Raw genomic sequence first — 22,274 nt, 5'->3', positions numbered from 1 at the left:
ACATCATTTTTGCCTCTTCTCAAATGAATAACAATAAAGAGCTGCGCTTTAAGTGTATGATACGCCCATTGCACTTTCAACTTGTCCTTATACTTTTATTGAATTGATATGATTAACAAGAAATACTGTGAGCTCTGTCAAATACCCCTCCACCCTCCCAAAAAAGTAAAAAAATGCACAAAAAATTTTGCACTATCACAACAAATGGTCTGTTTTCAATGATTTATCAGTGAATAAATTTCCTTGAATGTTTCCGCCTTTTAAAGAGTAAAACTTCATAACATGGAAATGAAAAATTTGACATTTATACAAATCGGGAGGAAGCTTATGTCAATTGGTATGAAAAATTCACTAAAGGTTCATAAAAGTTAGTGAAAATGTTTTCGAGCTACACCTGTATTGTGAAAAAACTTGAAAATTTCCTCCTTTTTTAAGTATAAAAATTCATAACACAGAAATGATAAATCTGAAATTTAAAAATATTGAAAGGGAGTTTATGCCAATAAATATGAACAATTCACCAAAGTTTCATGAAAGTTGGTGAAAGTGTTTTCGAGTTATTGTCCAAAAAACTTGAAAATCCCCTTTTTAAGTATAAAAATTCATTACATGGAAATGAAAAATCTGAAATTTATAAAAATTGAAAAGGAGCTTACTTCAATAGATATGAACAATTCACCAAAATTTCCTAAAAGTTCGTGCAAGTGTTTTAAAGTTATTGTCCAAAGTGTGGGCGACGGATGGACAGACGGACAACAGTGTATCATAATACCGTCTTAGATGGTTGTATAAAAACAGGTACAATGTATCAGCAATTAATATAAATTACATAACATAATATATACCGAAGTCAGATCTTTGGTATACCAACATATCTTCTTCACCACTATAGCCCTCAGGCTTCTTTCCTCCAGCCTTACCCTGGATATAATTAACTGCATACATTAATTTGCTGAGTGGGTACTGCAATACATTCCTAACCCTTGATTGAAAAGATTGTGTCGAAGATGCTTTGTACAGTTTGCATAATTGTGAATCTGAAGTCTAAATTCATAAAGTGTGTTAGCTACAAATAGTATCCCCTGCACTGTAGATCAATGAAAAGTAAGAGTAAACACTAAAATGTAGATCATTTTTTTATATACAAAATTTTGTACAAGTGGTAAAAACTGTCTTCATAATATATCAATAAAAGGAAATAACATTAGAGCACTCAGAAAAGTGTTACCATCTTTTTTTACTATGGATCCACCCATGACACAAGCATTGGACAATAATATTTTGCATGAATGTCTGCATTTATTATACATCAGTGTTTTTACCTATAGTAAATCAAGTGTAACAAAAGGCCTTGATGGTTCTGGTTACCTGGTTAACATTTATTAATATTGACCAGGGCAATAGAGGAATAACAGTATTTTGCAGGATTTTTTCCTTTCAAATCTCAGTAGCTAATAAAATTTCTGATGTTCTCCATATAATTTCTCTAAACAAGCATAAAATCTGTTACAACATGGTCAGAGGACACTCAACAATCCTGGTCATGCTACATGTACTAGCTCACATATTATCAGTTTAATAAAACATTTGTCTACTGTCATTGGGAAAACAGTAAATTTATTTGTATTGCCTCAGGTACCTCTCAGTAATAAATTTACTGTTCCCCTTATGATCATTCAACAAATGTATACTGATACCCTGCAATTAAAACATCACCAAAACTGGTGATAAATTGTATGTATATAGCCCAAAACATTGTCTGGAAAGGATGTATTTTTTTTACAGATTTTACAATTCAAAAGTTATTATCAATATGGTCTTTTTTTTAAAATCTAAGATTTTCTATAAAGCTTACCAGGTAAAAAAATATAGGCTGTCTGGGATATGAGATTTTCCTCTATGTAAGAGCATTTCATACATCTCATTTTCGTTAAGACTAAACCAAACCCTTAAGGCTGAAACTATGCTTTGGGGGAGCTCAGGGGTCATTTTCACAAAAAGTAGAAGTTTAAGGATAGTATTATTGAAAGTTATGGTGTCAGAATACAAAATAGCATTGTGATGACACAACTTGCTATCAATTTTACATTCAAGATTTTTTGTAAAATTGACTGCAAGTATTCATGTTTATTGCCCCAATTTACTTTTAATTAATAATCTTACATTACATATTTCAGCACGTTCCAGCTCTCCTTTGTTCATCGTCTACAAGACACAGATTCTTCATGAATACATGCAGTTTACAGAACAAAAAACATACAAAAAAAATATTTCTAATCAGCAAAATCGTAATATAATGTAGCTTGTCTTATAAAGTATGTGAAACATGGGAATAGTAAGATTGACTGATTGATTGATTATGGTTTAACTTCTTATGGCATTTCATGCATTTCAGGAAGAGAACAAACCAAAACATCACAGGTGTGTATTCATCTGACAAAATGTGCAAAGCATTTTTGGGCTAGCTCATAGAAGCAACAGCTTTCAATTTCGCATGCAACCCCACTCGGACATATTAATTCTGACTTGGTGCCAACCAGTTGTCATCAAACCTCTTAAATACCATGTGCTTGGCAGCGAGGCAGCGACTACACTTTGAAAGTCTTTTGTGTGACAAAACAGGGTCATACCATTTCATGTCCCAAAACTTTTGCTGTCGAATAAAATTAATTTCTTTAACTGCTAACTGAAGCCTAATCTCCACTTATCATATGAACTTATTCCTGAACATGCAAATAATAAAAGAAATATTCCCATATACACTAAAGCTCTGGTTACAAAGGGAACCAGTCAAGCAAGGGGACCAAGATTCTAGTGAAAATCAAAAGAATGTAATCCAGAGACGAAGAAAAGACATGGAAAATAGACATACACAACAAAGAACATAAAGTAACTAAAATCATACATACAAAGTAACAAAAGTAAATGGACAACTAAGACTCCATTAAAAACTAGGAGAATGGACCAAGTGCACCGGTAGAGTAAGTGTAAATCATGATAACATTATTTTGATTTAAACCCCCTTTTAAAATCTCATACTTACAGGCCTTAGTCTCCTTCCTTCTTTTCTTTTTCTCCTCTGACAAAAAAAAAGAAGATAAATTTGAGTTGCTTTGCATTTTCTTTTATTTCTATATATTTTATTGAACAGGATTTTTAAAACACCTTTAAGAGAAAGATAAATGTGTTTTTTCGTGCTATGTATACACCCATTGGTATCAGACACCATTAAAATGGTGAAAAATGACAGAGTCCCACAAAACAGGTAGCTAATATTGGATAGCACCCAAATGGCTTTCAATATATGCATCATCTATATAAATCCACACACCAAATTGGAATCCAACTGTCCATTGGGACAATATGTCTTCCCACCTAGATGACAGGAGACACAGATATAGTTAATATTCTCTAAATACATTGTATTTGTATTTGTATTTGACCCCATATTCTTAAAAGTTAAGGCAATAACCATTATAATCATATTGAATCTTCCTTTTGAGCAACTAAACTCCTCTAAAAAACTGGGGACATAGACCAGATGTACTGTTAGGGTAAACATTCTCTGCTTTTCTAGCAATACCCACATGAAAACTCATCTGGGGTAGATGAAAGATGAAAAGAAAACTTTAATGCGTTGAACAGTTTTTATGGTACAGATGGCTACACTATAATGTTCCACCAGTTCATGATGACAAGCATAAATCTTCTGTGGTGATAACTTCAATCTTGAGGCAACATAACCCTGTTCCAGAAGCCTTATTGTATGAAGTCTTGTGCGGTCTTTAAAGTTACGTTAAGTAAATTTTTATGATAATAGGAAACTAAAAATCAAGACTCTTACAATAATATCACTATATTCTATCAGAATAAATCTAGCATAAATAAAAGTAACAAAACTAAGCAAAAAATGAAAGCATTGCTTTTATAGAGGTCAGAGGTCACTGATACTCACAGGTTTTTGAGTAGATTCCTTCTGTTCTTCATATGGCATCATACCATTCATTATGTCATCCAAACTATCATTTACATCACAACTAAGGTCTTTAAACACACCTGACATGTACTCATCCCATTCCTGGAAGATTTAATATACAAAAGGATAAGTCAACTTTGAATTCAAAATAAATTGAGAATAAATTGCCAGTTTTTAGCAACAATCAGTTATTCACATTAGTGTAGCATTTTTCCGATTCTACCAGATTGAGATGGGTACCTTAAATGCCTGCCTAAGTCAATGACCTAGTCATAAGTTATAACTAAATGCCTAAATCCACTGGAAAAAGAAGATATTCTAAGAAGCAAATGTAGTAGAACATCAAAACCAGAGCATTCTATGATATAAGTTTGAAATAATACAAACAAGATATCAGTGCTACTAGTGATAGCCCTGCTTTCAATCACAATATAAGGAAAATAAACTAAACCCATGACACACAGGACTTTGTTGTTGAACTTTTCTGAAAATAGATCCCACCATATGGTATACCTACAGGAAGGAAGTGTAACAATTTCAAGCTATTGTAATGAGTAATTGCAGAGAAAACTGCTACTAAAAAAATTGTTTTGGACCAAAACAAGGGCAAAACAGTATAACCACCTCTCCTTTTAAGTAGGGATATAGAAAGCAGCTATTTTATACAGAAAAATATCAGAAGAAACATAAGGAAATACTGACCACTATATATACCTCTACACAGAAGAAGTAAGGGGCTGGGAATAGGTACAACTATATTTTCAACAAGCTACTAACAAAGAGAAAAAAAAATATCTTGCACCATATTACCCTTATAAAGTGGATAATCTCCCCTTCTCACCTGATTTTAAACTAGTACTAATTCACTAAGAGAATATCACATCACAAATGTGATATAAACAAAGGAAGTCAAAAATTAACCATTGCAATTGGTTGTGTGATTATGTTGCATTGTCTATGAATCAAAATTGTCAAATGGTCAAATATTTGAATGTAATCCTAGAGGAAGAAGTTTATTTCATTTCAACATCATTACAATTTCTTTACGGCTAGTTTATGATGTTTCATTTGATTAACTTGCGTTAAAAGTCACAATGAAACTTTTAAGTAGCAGTCTTTGTAAGAATCATGCAAAATCTGAAAAAATGTGATACACTCCAAAAAAAGGCTACATATTTTTATTTTTGTTATTAAGTTGTTTTATGGCCTATACTATGAAGTGTGTACTTATTCATTCATTCTGCTTGCTCTTAGGAGATAATCAACATTGAAATTTCAATAGATACTATTGTATTTGAGTGTCATTTACAGAGTTACCTCCCTCAATTTTGAAATCTACAGTGCATTCTATATAATTTTTATTTCCTAAGAACACCGGTTATATGAAGAACTGAATGTAAATTTATGTTAACTATGGCATTTCAAACAAAATATCAAAAATAAAAATATGTAGGTTTTTCACCCATGAATCACATTTTGCATGATTCATAGCCGGAGTACTACGTAAGTACAACAAATATAACCTGCCAATACCTCTGAATTAGACGACTGCTTCCTCCTCTCAGTTAATAACTGCTCTGATAAATCAATGGATAACCTTCGGGCTTCACTGGATCTGAGTTTCTCAGCAAAGAACGACTGCCTAAAAGTATTCCAATGTAGACATAGAAAATGAGATACCAGAAAATTGAAAATTTTGTGAGCTTTGTTCGGCAATGTCAAATATGTAACAGAATTGAATATATTAAAAATACTGAAAACCATAATGTCAAATATTTCTTTAAAATAAAAAAAAAATTAAAAAAAAAAAAAAACGACATTTTTTTTTCTTCCTTTCTTGCCATGCAAATACATATACCTGTACAATGCCAGAAAAATCTCAAAATATTTTGTACAAGATTTAGAAATAGTCAGATGAAAAGAGTTTCCCACTATATCGCAGCAAATAATATCTGTAAACAGGTATCAAAATCCTTTCATCAAAATCGTAACATTCTAGACATTCTTATTAAATTAACAAAGCAAAATAACACATATTTAACTTTTTGTTGAGGGGCCTAATTAGATAAACATACTCCTCTGATAATCTCCTAGATCTTTGTCTTGGGCGTGGTGCCCCAGGAGGAGTGTCTTCTGTCTGTAATGGCAGAGGGTGGGTTGGTGTAATCCTTGACATCTGCTGTTGTGGCACAGAGAGTGATGATGATGGCGTTAATGACATACCGAATGACTGCTGTGTAGGTATGTTTGGCTCTGGCTTACTAACTTTTGCAACCCCTATATGAGGTTCAGCAGCACTTTTACTTAACTTTTTTCCAAATGTAGAAGGTTTTGTTGAAGCAGGTAAATCAGATGGAGAATGATCAAATTGTAAATATGGTGACTGTTCTATGCCAGATAGGTATCCAAGATCTGGTGTTCCCATACAAGCCGACTTTTTGTTCTTTTCTGCAACAGACAGCCTGACAGCTCTATTTCTTTCAGGACTGGCTTTTGATACCATAATTGCTGGAGATGGTAAAGCCAGAAAGGAGCTTGTTCGAGCCAACTGTGGTGACATGGGAGGAGAAGCAGCAAAGGGTTTGAGCTCTGGAGCAATCTGTGATGACAATGGACTTGCAGGTGGGGCAGCTGAAATAAATGTTGGTCCACCACGGGTAACCTGTTCTAGCTCTACAAGACCACCATGACATTTTCTTGATGACAAGGGTTGAGTAGGACCAGTATTACCATGAGTCTTTTTTGATAAAGGTTGAAAACCTGTCTTTGGTGGTGGAGGTAATGGTTGAGAGGTACATTTTCTACTAATGGGACTATATTTGGTTTTAATTTCCAAGTCTGATTGAGGAACACTGCTTTGGAGTGTTGGTACATTCTCTGAGCTTACACATGCCATTTGAGGGACTGGCTCCATTGTTTTGAGTTCAGCTTTCTCAAATTCTGTGAATAAAACAAATGCATTTAATAACTGTTAAACAAAAGAGTATGAAATTGGCTAATTAAAAATTTTGGTATATAAACAATTATATTGGAGTGTCATTTACCAAGTCCAAGATTTGATTAATATCAAATCATAAAAAAAAAAAAAAATCAAAATGCACTACTGTAAACCAACTAATATTTGTGTTAGTAAACTTGCGTGAATTTTAGTCAATGGATTGATTCATGGATACTAATTTTCACGATAATGACATCACTGAAAATTAATATTCGCGGATCTATGACTATCTTGTCAAATAAAATACAAATAAAAATGAGTTATCCTTCTTTATTTTGTCATGTCTTCCTACGGATATACTTCCTATATTACGAGAATCCGCCATTTATTGTATAGTTAACATTATTGACTCTGCCTTGTCAACTGCCCATCAATATTTATGGGTGAATGATTTTGTGAACACAAACTCAATTTCGGGTGTTATATTTTTTCAAATTGCAAGATGTCTTTGTCAAGGTGGTTGATAAAAACAAAAAATCAGAATGGAAATACCAGTACTAGTAATTTAAGAAGTTTGTTGCCTGATACAAATTTGGAAAAAGCACCAGAAAGTGCAAAAACAACACAGGCTGCAAATTCTTCAGTTTTATCTGCCATACGTTCCAGTGATAAAAGGAAAAGAGGAGAATATTCTCCATATGACAGTAGTCAGAGAGCTAAAATAGCCTGATATGCTTGCGAGAATGGAAATCCTAGTGCTGTTAGACATTTTTCTAAGGAACTAGGCAAACCAATCAGTGAAACTACTATCTGTTCTATGAAGAAACAATATTTAAGACAATTAGAACATTCACCCAACAGTACAGTGTCAGAACTTCCCAAAGCGGAACCGGGAAGACCGCTATTGCTTAGAAAGTATGACGAGGATGTAGTTGACTATGTTCATAAACTTCACAATTTGGGAGCTATTGTCAGCGAACAAATTGTGATAGCATGTGCTACCGGAATAATTCAACAGAAAACAAAACACCTGTTACGTGAAAATAGAGGACACATTAGTCTTTAACATTCTTGAACAGAATCGTTCCTAAGACGAATTGGATTTTTCAGACAGAAAGGCACATAGGCAGCCCGTAAACTACACCTTGACTTTGAAGAGCAGAAACTTGATTTTCTCTCAAGCACCCACACGGTTGTCACTGAACGTCAAATTCTACATGAAATGATAAACAATTTTGATCAAACCAACATCAGCATTATTCCTTGTGGAAACTGGACTATGCACCAAGAAGGTTAGTCTAATTTATATTTCAAATAAATTTTAATTTTTGAAAAAAAATATAAATTTTACTCATGCTATTCCTTCCTGATCAGACAACCCAAGCCTTTGATGAAAATAATGAAAACTTATATCAAAATAAATAAAAGTAAAGATTGCTGTATAAACAATATTTTGTTCACAATTAAGTGGATTTTAAATTTCTGTTTTACCTTTTAATCCCTGGTGATGTTTAATACTAATGTCAGAGATTTCGATAACAATATAGTCTTTTTATTGATTAAGTGGTCAAGTTGTTTGTATAAGTTAATTAGGTACATTAGGTGTTGATCTTTTGAACAGTTTTTACAAGATTTATTCAAACTTTCAACCATTATACCTACAGGGCAATGCTCAATTCAAGGAGGTAGTAAAATCACAGTTTGCCTACTGGTATGCAAAACAGATTTCATCACAACTGAAAGCCGGAAAATCTGTTAAAGAGTGTGATGTTGACGTTAAACTTTCAAACATTAAACCCGTGAATGCCAGATGGATTATAAATGCGTGGGAAAAAATCAGGAAAGAAACCAACGTTATTCAAACTGGATGGCGCAGATCAGGGATGCTGAAATGAGAGTTGTGCTGACGTACTACAAACGTTTGAAACCCCAGTGTTTTAGTGATTTTAAACTGGATGTTTTAAAGTTCAAATATGCTACAAAACATTATTTTATTGTGAATTAAAAATAAATATTTTATATACCTATCTTATGTTTTTTCAGGTATTCAGACAAAAATTAAAATCAAAGAAAGATAACTGTATTTGATCAACTGGAAAATTCGATGGTATAATTGTACACAAGACACCCAACCTGATCAATCAAATTTCCCCGATTTGTTCGCGTATATAAACTTTTGCGATTTTTACAGGCTAATGAAAACCGTGAAAGTTTATATCACGCAAAAATTTCTTGGTTTACAGTATATTTTTACATGTATTGAAACATAATATGTTTTGCTGAACAGCAAGTTGATATAAGATAGCAATGACTACCTTAGAATGACATATAGACAGAAAGAGGACATGACTAAACAATAAAGTGGTTAAAATATAAATAATGTCATTATGCAATGAATATCTATTCAAGCACAAAAGGTTCTTCAAAGTTATAATAACCACACAACTGTAATACCTAAACACAAGATAATGAAACCATAGTGCAAGAATTTACATGCATTAGAATTAGTTAAACAAATACATGTACTGGTACTAGGATGCATCTATTTTGAATAATGAGCCAGTACTCAATGGATTCAGATTTTAGACAGGACGATTTAAATATATTGTAGCATAAACTTAATCAGTTATCATTTCATGAAAATGTTACTGAAACAAGTTTATAGATTTCAAATTTGAAATCCACTTGGGAACCCTTAAGTTTAAAGCTTTATTCTTCATAAAATATTTTTAAAATTTAAAAACCATAAGCTTTCCACATATATGTAAGTGTGTTACATATGTTAGACACATACAAAGAAAATATCTAACATGCATATGTTTCATATGCAATAACTAAAAAATAATTTCAAATTCAAAATGCACAAAATCCACCACAATCTGACTTAAGTATTCATAAGATGAGAACATTCTTTATGAAGAGAGACATAAGCTATTGGCTGGTTTACACCTGTTCAGGTGAATTTTCACAAGAGAGTGGCTACCTATTCATCAACTCTTACAACAGCAACTGGTCGTTAATATGTCCCAATAGTTTTGTCCAATCCTTTGTACTATTCTGAAGATTGGTACCGAAAAAGTGTCATGGTTGTAGGAAAATCACTGTAAGTGAAATTCATTGAAGGATACAGCTGGATATGACCCAAGAGTTCCAAACCTGAACAGATGGGATAAATATGGACACACCATTCAAGCTTGATAAAGCTCTGGCAAAATATTCTTTTGACCAGAATAAAATGTCCCTTTTTTGCCCCTTATTTTATAAAAATCTATGCAAGCTGCAGCGTGATACAGTCAGCGATAAAACCCTGATATGGTTACACCATTAAAACTTGATACAGCTGTGAATTTAGATAGATTTAGAATTTATGATTCGATATTTGACAAGAATAAAAATTTGACCAAAAATGAAGTGGTCACATTTTGACCCATATTCCTATATAGTTCTTGTCAAAACTTGCAAATCCATCACCAACTTCCTGTTAAGATATGACAGCTTATGCTACATTTTCAAAGCGATCCATTTCCATTCACTCAAGTTTTTGTCCAGAAATCAGAAAAAAATACTTATTTTTGGCCTCTTTGTAGCCCCTTAATTTTACTTAGCTCAGGTCACAAACCAAGAAGTCCATCTCAATCTTCTTATTGTGGTATGGCACCTTGCAGCAAAACTTACATGAGATCCATTAACTTTTACTCAAGTTACTGTATGGATATATGGAAAATGCTAGTTTCAGGCCCTTTATTCCTACAAGGTTCAAGTCTTAACCCAGAAATCAACCCCAGTTTTCCTTTGGTGGTATGACACCTTGTAATACAATTTCAAAGAGATTTATTTGCTAGTAGTCAAGTTATTGTCTGGACATCAAGAAAATGCATATGTTTCTAACCCCCTTTTTTGGTCCATTATTTCTGAAAATCCAAGTCTGATCATTGAGGTATAGAATAATGTGGAACAATATCATAGACATTCTTATGGTTTTACTGGAGTTCTAAAGTTAAACTCTATGAAATGCTACTTTTAAGCCCCCCCTCCTTTTGCCCCTAACTTTATAACAGTTGGGGCCAAAACCCAAAAAACCAATACTGACTTTCCTTGCGTAGTTTGTAACCTTGTTGATAAATCTTATAATGATCAACAAATCAATTTTCAAATTAATGCATAATAAAGAAGTGTCTAAGGATGATGACAAAAACAGCAGCGCCTTACCCACTAGACTGCACATTTTTTGCATCTGTATAAAAGTGGTTCCAATCACAACCCCCAAATTAATCCTACCCTTCCTTGTATAGCACCTTGTAGTGCAATATCAAGGCAATCAATTTATTGTTTAAACATGATAAAAATGCTTATTTCTAGCCCATTTTTAGTCTGACCCCTATTCCTTATCATTTCATTTCAACTGCAAAAATCCAACTAGCCTTCCTTCAGTGTTATAGCATCTTTGGCAATCTGTTTTTCAGCTCAGTGCAATATAATAAATGGCAAAGTCGGATATTGTTGTAGAAAGTATTTATTTGATTGAACCTTCAATAATCAACAATCTGACTGAGCTGATAAACTCCCTAGCACAGCTGATTTGGGCTGGCTATATACATGATATATCTAACAAACTTTAAACTATCGTAAAAAGTCATCCAGTGGTAGTTGTATAAATCATACCTGGAACCTCTCATTCAATAGTCAGCACTCTAACTAAAGGGTTAACTTCCTTCCTCAGCTGATTAAGGCTGGCTATATACCTAACAAATTTTATACTATTGTAAAAAGTCATCAAGTGGTAGTTGTCGTATAAAACCCATAACCTAAGATACCAGTACTATCTAATTAACTAACCAAATTTAAGGAAAAACCCTCTAGTACATTTGGTCAAGGCCATCTATTTACCTCACTAAGTAATTCCACTACTACAAATATTAAAGGCACTGCCACTTTTGGGCATGTTTTACAGTACTGACTTTCACCTTCATAGTTTGTATTTCAGAAAAAAAAAGAATTGGAGTTATTAATAAACAAGAATAACTGAATTTTATTTTTATGGATTCTTACACTGCTCTGTTTAACTATACTAAGAATCAGCCATAAGAGTTTACAGTTGTGAGTCCCAAACTATTATCATTATTATCAGTAAAACAGCTCCTAATGGCAGATTTCAAAAACCAAAATGTCCTGACCACATGCAAGACAGAACTCAGAATCACACCTCAACATTCAATTTAACACTACGTTCTAGATTAAATTATTCTTTATTCCAAAATCTAAAACAATTTTTTGAATATTTTGGAAACAATAAATCTCCTAATAGACAAAAGTTAAAGTTTAAATACATGTATTTACCTTCAGAGAGACAGGTGTATGACAGTTAAATATTCAAGGTGAAGAGAGACAAGTGTATCCTGGTTAAATGTTCAAGGTGAACTGACCAAGGGAACTGACAAGAAGTCAAAGTACTAATGAACAGTGAACACATCTCAGAACCAATGGTCCTATGTAGGCTTTAATAGCTCAAGGGTAAAATCTATTGATCAAGATATCAGCTAGAATGTCATGAGTAAATAAGAGGCTCATAGCATTCACACATTAATTAGTTTGAGTTGTCTACCTTGTAATGAAAAATAAAAGCAAGAGGCTCCAAGTATTGATAAGACCAACAGTCTACTTTGAATGGGTAAATGATTAACAAGATTCATGAGGTTCATGTGTTACATATACTTCCTGTCTATCTTACAAAATTAAGAAATTAAAAAAAGAGTTACATAGTTTTTACAAATTATTTTGTCATTATTTAAACTGGTATATAGAAGAGCTATTTCAACCAAAGGCTGATAGTACTGATACTTCGACCCAAGGGCTATAGTATAGTTCTTCCCACCCAAGAGCTACAGTATAGTTATTTCAACCCAAGGGCTATAGTATAGTTATTTCAACCCAAGGGCTATAGTATACTTATTTCAACCCAAGAGCTATAGTATAGTTATTTCAACCCATTAGGGCTACAGAAGAGTTATTTCAACCCAAGGGCTATAGTATACTTATTTCAACCCAAGAGCTATAGTTATTTCAACCCATTAGGGCTATAGTATAGTATAGCTATTTCAACCAGAGAGCTATAGTATAGTTATTTCAACCCATTAGGGCTACAGTAGACTTATTTCAACCGAAGGGCTATAGTATATTTATTTCAAACCAAGGGCAATAGTACAGTTATTTCAACCCAAGAGCTATAGTATAGTTAGTTCAACCCATTAGGGCTACAGTACAGCTATTTCAACCAAAGAGTTATAGTATATTTATTTTAAACCAAGAGCTAAAGTATAGTTATTTCAACCCATTAGGGCTATAGTATAGTATAGCTATTTCAACCACAGAGCTACAATATGGTTATTTCAAACCAAGGGCTATAGTATAGCTATTTCAACCCAAGGGCTAAAGTATAGGTATTTCAGACCAAGGGCTAGAGTATAGTTATTTCAACCCAAGGGCTATAGTATACTTATTTCAACCCAAGAGCTATAGTATAGTTATTTCAACCCATTAGGGCTACAGAAGAGTTATTTCAACCCAAGGACTATAGTATACTTATTTCAACCCAAGAGCTAAAGTATAGTTATTTCAACCCATTAGGGCTATAGTATAGTATAGCTATTTCAACCAGAGAGCTATAGTATAGTTATTTCAACCCATTAGGGCTACAGTAGACTTATTTCAACCAAAGGGCTATAGTATATTTATTTCAAACCAAGGGCAATAGTACAGTTATTTCAACCCAAGAGCTATAGTATAGTTAGTTGAACCCATTAGGGCTACAGTATAGCTATTTCAACCAAAGAGTTCTAGTATATTTATTTTAAACCAAGAGCTAAAGTATAGTTATTTCAACCCATTAGGGCTATAGTATAGTATAGCTATTTCAACCACAGAGCTACAATATGGTTATTTCAAACCAAGGGCTATAGTATAGCTATTTCAACCCAAGGGCTAAAGTTTAGGTATTTCAGACCAAGGGCTAGAGTATAGTTATTTCAACCCAAGGGCTAAAGTATAGGTATTTCAGACCAAGGGCTAGAGTACAGTTAATTCAACCCAAGAGCTATAGTAGAACTTGCTTCAGAGCAGTTCCAAACTCTACAATAGTCATATCAAAACAAGATAAATATATTCTTTGTTATTTGAAGTTAAATAGAACAAAGTATAAATAAATATGACACTTATATTTATAAGTATCTGTAACTCTTTCTTACAAAGCTCTTTGAATGAAGTTATTAAAGGCAAAGATATGGGGAAACTGCTCATTAGGTGGACAATGGTTCCAGTAGTAGAATAAAAAGAAGTACTATAGAAGATAGGTTTTAAAAAAGGACTGAAGGAAACAGAGGGGTTACAACTATAATTGGCTATATATGGGTAATTGTTGGCCAATTATGCAAAATATTAACATTAACAAAAACAGGGGATCCAACTGTCAACAACAATGCACAATCTAGTCTAAAAACAGGAATGATTCACATTGAAGTAACTTAAGATTATGTGCTTGGTCATAAAAGTTATATTAATTATATATTAAGATCTTTGTGGAGCACAGCATGATACGACCAAAGTGGTCGAACCCTGTCCAGTTGGGGCAAGTTCAGTTTTTTTGTTTCTGACACACTTAAGCATAGTGTCTTACAATTCATCATGGACATAACAGGTTAGGACACATAATTTAAAATTTAATTCAACATTCTCAAAATAGGACCAAAAATTTAAAAAATCCATTTTCTGGGGTGTGGTCCAATTGACCCTTTAAAACTTGAAAATGGTAAGAGCTATCTGTAATCTGACTTAATTGCATTTCAAGCATTTTCATAAGAAATCCAATAAAAAAATTGAAAGCAGACAAAATTTTTTTTTAAAGTTTATTTTTTGGGGTGTGTCCTTCGGCAATGTTCCTAAGAACAATGTGTTAAAGGTTCAATAAAAACTTCACCGAGTGCTGCATGATATGACTCTAGATAGTTGAACTCTTAGTTTTTGACACACAAAACATAGGGACTTACAGTTTATTATGGATAAAATATATTGTGTAGCATTTTGAAATTCAATTTAAGTATAAAGGTCTGCTTAAGGTGTATTCACTTTATTCACTGTAGTTCACTTTGTACCTCATCATATCAAAAATAGTGAATGAAAGGGTAAATTTGGTAAGCATACTTCTTGAAGCTCTTGTATTTAGACTAGGATTTTCATATGGAATCCAATAAAAAAAGTTTTTCAATTTGCACCAAACCTAAAAATGTCAATCTTTTTGGACACGATCCCCTTTGGCCCCTTATAACTCAAAAAATGTTAGAGATATCAGATAGAAAAATGCAGGCAAGGGTTTCCATGAGGAAACTAATGAAATAAAATTTTCAACATTGCACAAAAAATAAAATAAAGACAATTTTTTAAAGGTGTGACCCCTTTTGACCCCACATAATTTGCAAACTGTAAAAGATTCTGTAATCTGATTCAAACACACAGGCAAGAACTTCAATGAGGAATCTGATTAAAAAATGGGAGCCAACGACAATGACAAGGGGATTCAATTATAAAACCAAAAATAATTTTTGCCATCATATAATAAAAAAATGTCAAAAAGTCTTACCATGAAGCAGTGCTAAGTCATCTTCACTCAAGCTCTCACTGTCACTGTTAGCTGTAGCCTTTAGAGCTTTTGCAACTGGGGGCTCATATGTATCATAGCTGTCATCTACAAAAAAAATCTAACATAAAAAAAACAATTTAGTAAAATATCACTGTCAATTAGTTTTCTGTTAAAGGATATCAAAATAGCTGAATTTGTAAATACTGATATTGTTTGAAAATATAAATATACTTTCAAGTTTAATAAATATACAATAGACATGGATCCTACACCAAAAAAAATAAATGCTCCAAAGTACCCAGCCTTATACATATACCATCAAACAGACACTCATTGAAGTCATATCCTGCTTGACCCAATATCTCTATGTGGTTGATTCAGTTAATTACACAGTGAAAGTTTTTGACACAGAGTAATCAGTTAATTATGCAGTGTAAGTTTTGACACAGAATAATCAGTTAATTACACAGTGTAAGTTTTTGACACAGAGTGATCAGTTAATTACACAGTGTAAGTTTTTGACACAGAGTAATCAGTTAATTACAAAGTGGAAGTTTTTGACACAAAGTAAATTTTTCCAAAAAACAATAATTCCTGAATAAATTGTAGGAAGTAATCAAAATATGTATACATTTATATGAAGCAGATTTGATATTTATTTGTTATTTCAAAGTACTCTTAAGTCACTTTCTATCACTGAGCTACGCTTTAGGTTATTCCAAAAATCCAAAAACAAACAATTAAAACTACTTGACAGCTATCTCCTACTGGAGTTATTCATTTGCAGTGCATTTACAAGAATATATACATGTTACTGATCTACTTCTCCTATCTGTGTGTTTTTTAATTTTCGTCTTTCTTAATTATTTGACCATGTGAGATTATTTGTTCCTGAACATGTTTTTGTCCAAGGACTTCCTCACTTTGACAAACACCTTTTTATTAACACTTCTTAGTTTTGCTTTACTACCAAATAAGTTTGAGTATTGATGAAATAAATACAGTAAATTTGGATATTTTGGTGGTACTTTTATATTGTTTTATCTAGCTTCTCTCTGAAAAGTGCCAAAATTAACACACCAAAATTATACCATAGGCAAAAACTTTTACAGCCAAAATAAACAAACATCAGTGTGCTAGATGGTGCGGATGAAAGTAAGCTGTGTGAAAACCTGACAGTTTTAGGGATTTATTTTAACTACAAACATTTATGGACAACAATAGTGATCAGGTTCAGAAACTAACATTTTAAATATGCTACCTATCTTTAGTTGTTTTACAACTTTTTGCAAAATCAAAACTTTTTTCTAATTACATGTATATTTGTGGTTAATTGATTGCTATCTCAGATTAATTTAATAACAAAAACCGTAAGATAAGCAAACATTCTGTTTAGGAAGGGAGAATAAAGGAATCCTTACTCAGTATTACTGCTTAATTTCCTGTACGACTGAAATTAGGCTCTCAGTGCTTCTAAGGTCAAAGGTTAATTTCATACTGATTACCCTTGTGAATACTTTTAACTCTGTTCAAACTTCATTTCCAAATTGGAGTTTTTGTTTCAATATTCTAGTCACTGCCTGGCAAACAAGATAATTAAGATTTTCTAATATTATGAGTGCTTACCAACATTCCTTTAGATCTTATCATTCACTAACTCATTATTTGATAGTGCCAATTTTTACAGGAAAGCAGGTTCTGTATCAACCCGCGGATGAGATAAGGAAATCTTGCATAGCTAAAGATAGGAATTTTCTTGTCTTTTTAGTGAGGAAAAAAAATTATTGTGGTTGGTATTTCACAATTTCTGCATATAAATAATGGAATAACTATATTTAGATGTTTTGATGGGTCTACCGTTCATTGATTTTAAACATTCAACAAGATTTATTATCTTATACATCTCCATAAAAAAAAATCTGTTCCTAGTTTTGGGTTGTACAATAGAGGGGTGGTCTGATAGGCAGCAGTCAAACATAGCACAATAACATGAAAAGTATTTGGCAGATTCTTTTCATAATTAGAAATAGTGTTTATTGTAGGATAACAACAAGGACATCATAACATAATACAAAGTAATTTTTTGCAGTCATAAAAATGTCAACTTCTATAAAATGTATTATAGTAAATGTAATAAGATAAAATGATAATCATACAATGATCGCCAATGACAAAAGTGAGATAGAACTTGTGCTGTGTTGGGTCTACAGAAATTGTCAGTCACCATTTTAACATTCATGCTCTCAAATCAATTATTTAACAATTACCTTCAAATAAACCAAAACCAACTTCCTCATCACTTTCACTTTCACTTTCTTTAGTTGCCTTTGCACATTCTGTTTCGTCAAAAGTCCCCATATCCACTGTAAGTTAAATCAATCTTTCAATTATCGGCATATGGTGCAGGAGTGTTTAAATTGTATGTAATACTGCACAAAAACTACAGTGCACCGAACACAAATCATTGAGGTTTTGATGGTTGAGAAATACAATAAAAAGTTTCGTTTAGCACAATATGGTAAAACCCCAGTAGTTATACCCTGAACAGTTTGGCAAGTTCAGACACAATACAAGTTTTTGACACACTTAAGCATAAGGACTTACAATTTACTATGGACACAACAAATGCTTTGGACACTATATTGTACAAAAAATTAGGAAATGCTTTAAAGCAACATCATCAATTTTTACCAAATGACGGAGCCTATAGTTTAAATAGGGTACAACAAATCAAGGAGACACACATCTAATTTTGAATCATTCCAGTGAGAGGTTAATAAGATTTTTATGGTGAACAATAATAAAATACCCCAGGAAACAAGTTGTTGTCCTACAAAGTCAAAAAAATTACAATAGGGAAAACCTGTAAAGGAATAAAAACATTGTATAAATCACTCAAATGAACGGTTGCTGAGGATTATTGCAAAAGATTAAACAAAACCCTAACATAGCAACTGCTTTAGTATGATATAATAGGGTAGAAATGAGATCACAATATGCAAATAGTGCCTGAGATTTAACTTGTGCTGTACTTGTTTTACCTAACATTGCAGTATTATTTTAACTTTTATGCCCCTTATACTTACTGTCAAATAAACCTGTCATTTCAACTTCACTTTCACTTTCAGTAGATGCTTCAGCATTTTTTATTTCAACATTTAATAACTTTGGCTTGTCAACAATGTAAATTAAATTGATTAGTATTTATCAGTTTGGGCTTAAATAAAAAAAATATCCTAGATTCTCATTCCCTCCGACCCAATTTTTTCACCTTCCCTGAAAAATCTTATTTTTACTATTTCCCCATTTAGGTCAATTTCTTTCAAATTGACAGCATTTTTCACTGAAATTGATAAAAATATAAAGGAAAAAAATCAACTAAAGCCTTCCTTTTTTAAGTACAATTTCAGTATAGTGTCTTATACAAGTAGGAAAAAAAATAAAAAGCAAAGAAATTCTTGATCGTTAACATTTGTCATAAATAGGATAATAATGAGAAAGCATGATCACATGTACCAATAATGCCAGAGATTTAATTTGTGCTGTACTATTGCTACATTATATTAACATTCATGCTCTTACACTTACTGTCAAATAAATCAAAGTCCATTTCAGGTTCACTCTCACTTTCTGTAGATGCTGCCTCATACATTGTTTCACTTTCTATTGATATTAATTCTCCTACAATGTCAAACCAAAGATTGATTTTTCCTACAAAAAAGTCTGCACCCATTCCAAAGTTCAAAAGGGTAAATAATTAATGGATCATAAATAATTGGTAATGTGTTCAACAACATACCATGTCCTTACTTCATTTACTTACAAAATTATATTTCATGAAATTTTTGTGTAGTAGTTTCTGAGGAGTTGTGCTAACAAAAGTTAAAAAAACAGACAGACAGATATACATACAGGACAAAAACAATATGTCCCCCAACCAAAGTTGGGGAGACATAATCTATACATTAGTTAGGAAGCTTTGGGTGTAAAATGTGGAAAAAAATCTTGCAGATAAAAAATAAAGAATGCCCCTACTCCAGTAACCATATGATCAAAATAGAAACTGAAAGTTGATGTTGCTTCAGTCTGAAATCAATTCCAATCATATGTCATACCTATGTAAAGATTTCTGTCAATATATAAAGTGTCCGTGAAAAGTAGTTGCAGAGAAAAAGAAAATGAAAGAGTTGAACGGAAAGATGAATGGAGAAAACAAATACAATGACCACTATATACCTCCCACAAATAAGGGAATAAAATATTTTGCAGGTTGCAGCCTGATATGATCACTGAAGTTAAAGCTGAACAGTTTCGGCTAGACAAATATGGACACACTATTCAAGCTTGATACTGCTCTGAATAAGATTGCAATATTTTTGACAAAGGACAAGAATTTGACCAGAATCAAATGGGTCCTCTTTGGCCCCATATAAATAATTGGTTCCAGTCATAACAACCATAGTCATACAGAAAAATGTGACAGAAAAATTAAAAGACAGATGGACAGACAGGGCTATTGCAATATAGTCCAGCTCCGACTATAATGAGAGGAGTATAATAAACTGCCTAAAGAGAAAGGAATCAGGACATACCAACAGAAAAAACTGGCATTTCTACAAAACCAGTATTAATAAACAGTTTTTAAAAACAAAATCATTTCTCAGATAAAATTTATTTCTGCATTTACACATTTGCTATAATATGAAAAATGTGTCCACCATTGCATTCCTGTTCTTACATTGAATCAATAGTGTAACAGCAAATGTTTGAAAAGTACATGTATGATTAGACCTGAAAAATGACCACTAGCTGTCACTCAAAATGTAATGTTTCTTTTTCTTGGCCAATAGATATTTTAGATAACTCAAATACAACCTTCTAATAAGTTTTAGAAGAGTCCTGCCAGACAACATATATTTAAACAAAGAAGTAATGATAGACGAACCATGTGAACCATGACCAATAGCTTCTCTAGGTACATCTGTCTTCTCCATCATTGACCTACAAAATGCCCTATAATTAACCATCCCACTTTCTCCTCCTAAATCTTGCATCATCTCAGCAGTCTCTTCCTTAGTGATTGTCTCCCCTAGGTTGGACATGATATGAAGTAATTCTTCTTGTTTAATGTGACCTGTCCCATCCTTATCAAACACAGCAAAAGCTTCAATAATGTCTTCCTCAGCATCTGTGTCTTTCATTCTATTCTTCCCCAATGATAAAAACTGGTTGAAGTTGACAACATCATTACCTGCCGAGTACAGTAAGATTTATTAGATATTTGTTAATGCTGTTCTTTGCATTCCATGTTATACAGAAGAAGGGGAACATTTTGACGGGCCATAAGGAGGGAAGGAGTTGAATGGCTACTAGATATGTTATCAATGTTGGTGACACAAGTAATCACTAACTTACAGTAGTAACTCATGAGGGGTAAAGGGTCTGTAAGTCTCGTCCTAGTTCCATTTTTTAAAAAAATTTCTGATGTAGAACGTATTGAAATCCAAAGACCGGTCTGCATTTTATTGTTTAATTCCAGGCTCTCGAAACGCTGTCTTACAATGCAATATCTTCTATTTTACCCTTTTCTTTACACTTTTATCATGTTGAAGTAGATATTTGTCATTTGCATTGGTATTTTTACGCAAACATATGTTTTGCTTTTATATACTGAACCCAACACTCTGAAAATGACAAATCTCTATGCATGTCAATGGTAGACTAGGACAAGTCACATGACAAGACTTACAAACCCTATTATGAGCACTGATAATCATCACTTCAGTTACCAAATCCTTTCAAAATTTTAATTATTACAATATATTTTTATTTTTGTGAAATTCTGAATAGTTTAACGATATTAAGCAGCATTGTCCATTTTGTATAACCTATCTTGGTATTTTAGCCATGCCCCCTAACTATGGAACTACTTCAATGGGGTATCCCAATACACTAAAAGCTTGCATGTAAGTAACAAATGGTGCAATCACTTGACAGTTGACAGTATTGATGTGTGTTAAAAAAAATGTTGATTTCATATATATATTGTGATTTTATTTTTGTTTTCTGGTATTTAAGAATTGTTTTCAATTGTTTGTTATGAGATATAAATAACTCTGGGTCGATTTACACTGTAACATAAAACGCTTTGCAATTTATTCAGTGTAAACTGACTCAAAGTCGTTTATATCCCACGTTCTAACCAGCAATTGAAAACAATCCTTCAGTGTATTACACTTTTTTTTTTAAATATGTTTAATGACTACCTGAAACATTCATTTCTTTCATAATATCTGCCATTTCTGATTCTGTAGAATTGAGACCCATTGACCTCATGGCTGAATGTAGATCTTTGTATTGGATGCCACCACTATCTTTGGCAAACAGATTGAATGCTTCCTTAAATTCTAAGAAAAGTCTATATTCAATTTTTTTTCAAAATGGAAAAAAGTCTAAATTAAAATATTGAGTGTATAGTACAATTCTACATAACTGTTATGCTGAAATGTTTTGTGAAAAATTTTAAATATTGATAAATGTAAATTTTTTAATTTAATAAATTAATCAAAGCAAGTTGGTCAAAGCAAATTTTGGCAAAATGTCTGATATTAATGGCCTGACAAGGACCTTTCAAACATTTACATCAATAACTATGCTTCCTTAAGCATCGATGAAAAGCTTGGGAAACAAATAGAGCACTGTTAAAAAAGAAAAAAGGGAATACATTGTTT

At 32.6% G+C, this 22,274-nt stretch overlaps 1 protein-coding gene across 5 annotated transcripts in view; it reads right to left on the bottom strand.

Moving 5' to 3' along the window:
- Positions 1 to 22,274, bottom strand: part of LOC148614349 (protein mono-ADP-ribosyltransferase PARP4-like) — a 59,949-nt gene that overhangs the window by 6,852 nt on the left and 30,823 nt on the right. For 4 of the 5 annotated variants that reach the window (XM_088588447.1, XM_088588448.1, XM_088588446.1 and 1 more), the window contains 11 exons: positions 21,810 to 21,950; positions 20,489 to 20,794; positions 19,132 to 19,224; positions 17,811 to 17,906; positions 15,544 to 15,648; positions 6,052 to 6,916; positions 5,510 to 5,618; positions 3,956 to 4,078; positions 3,044 to 3,079; positions 2,164 to 2,205; positions 846 to 1,044 (listed from right to left, as the gene is read on the bottom strand). In XM_088588447.1, coding sequence (XP_088444573.1) covers positions 846 to 1,044; positions 2,164 to 2,205; positions 3,044 to 3,079; positions 3,956 to 4,078; positions 5,510 to 5,618; positions 6,052 to 6,916; positions 15,544 to 15,648; positions 17,811 to 17,906; positions 19,132 to 19,224; positions 20,489 to 20,794; positions 21,810 to 21,950 — 2,115 coding nt within the window. The remainder of the gene's footprint in view (positions 1 to 845; positions 1,045 to 2,163; positions 2,206 to 3,043; positions 3,080 to 3,955; positions 4,079 to 5,509; positions 5,619 to 6,051; positions 6,917 to 15,543; positions 15,649 to 17,810; positions 17,907 to 19,131; positions 19,225 to 20,488; positions 20,795 to 21,809; positions 21,951 to 22,274) is intronic. The other variant, XM_088588450.1, reaches the window with a different exon arrangement.

This window comes from Perna viridis, chromosome 6, assembly GCF_037379345.1.
Source record: "Perna viridis isolate PV_CMFRI_1.1 ecotype Kerala chromosome 6, ASM3737934v1, whole genome shotgun sequence".
Lineage (NCBI taxonomy): Eukaryota > Metazoa > Mollusca > Bivalvia > Mytilida > Mytilidae > Perna > Perna viridis.
Note: the sequence above shows the minus strand (reverse complement) of the source record. Positions and strands in the feature narration are given on the sequence as shown.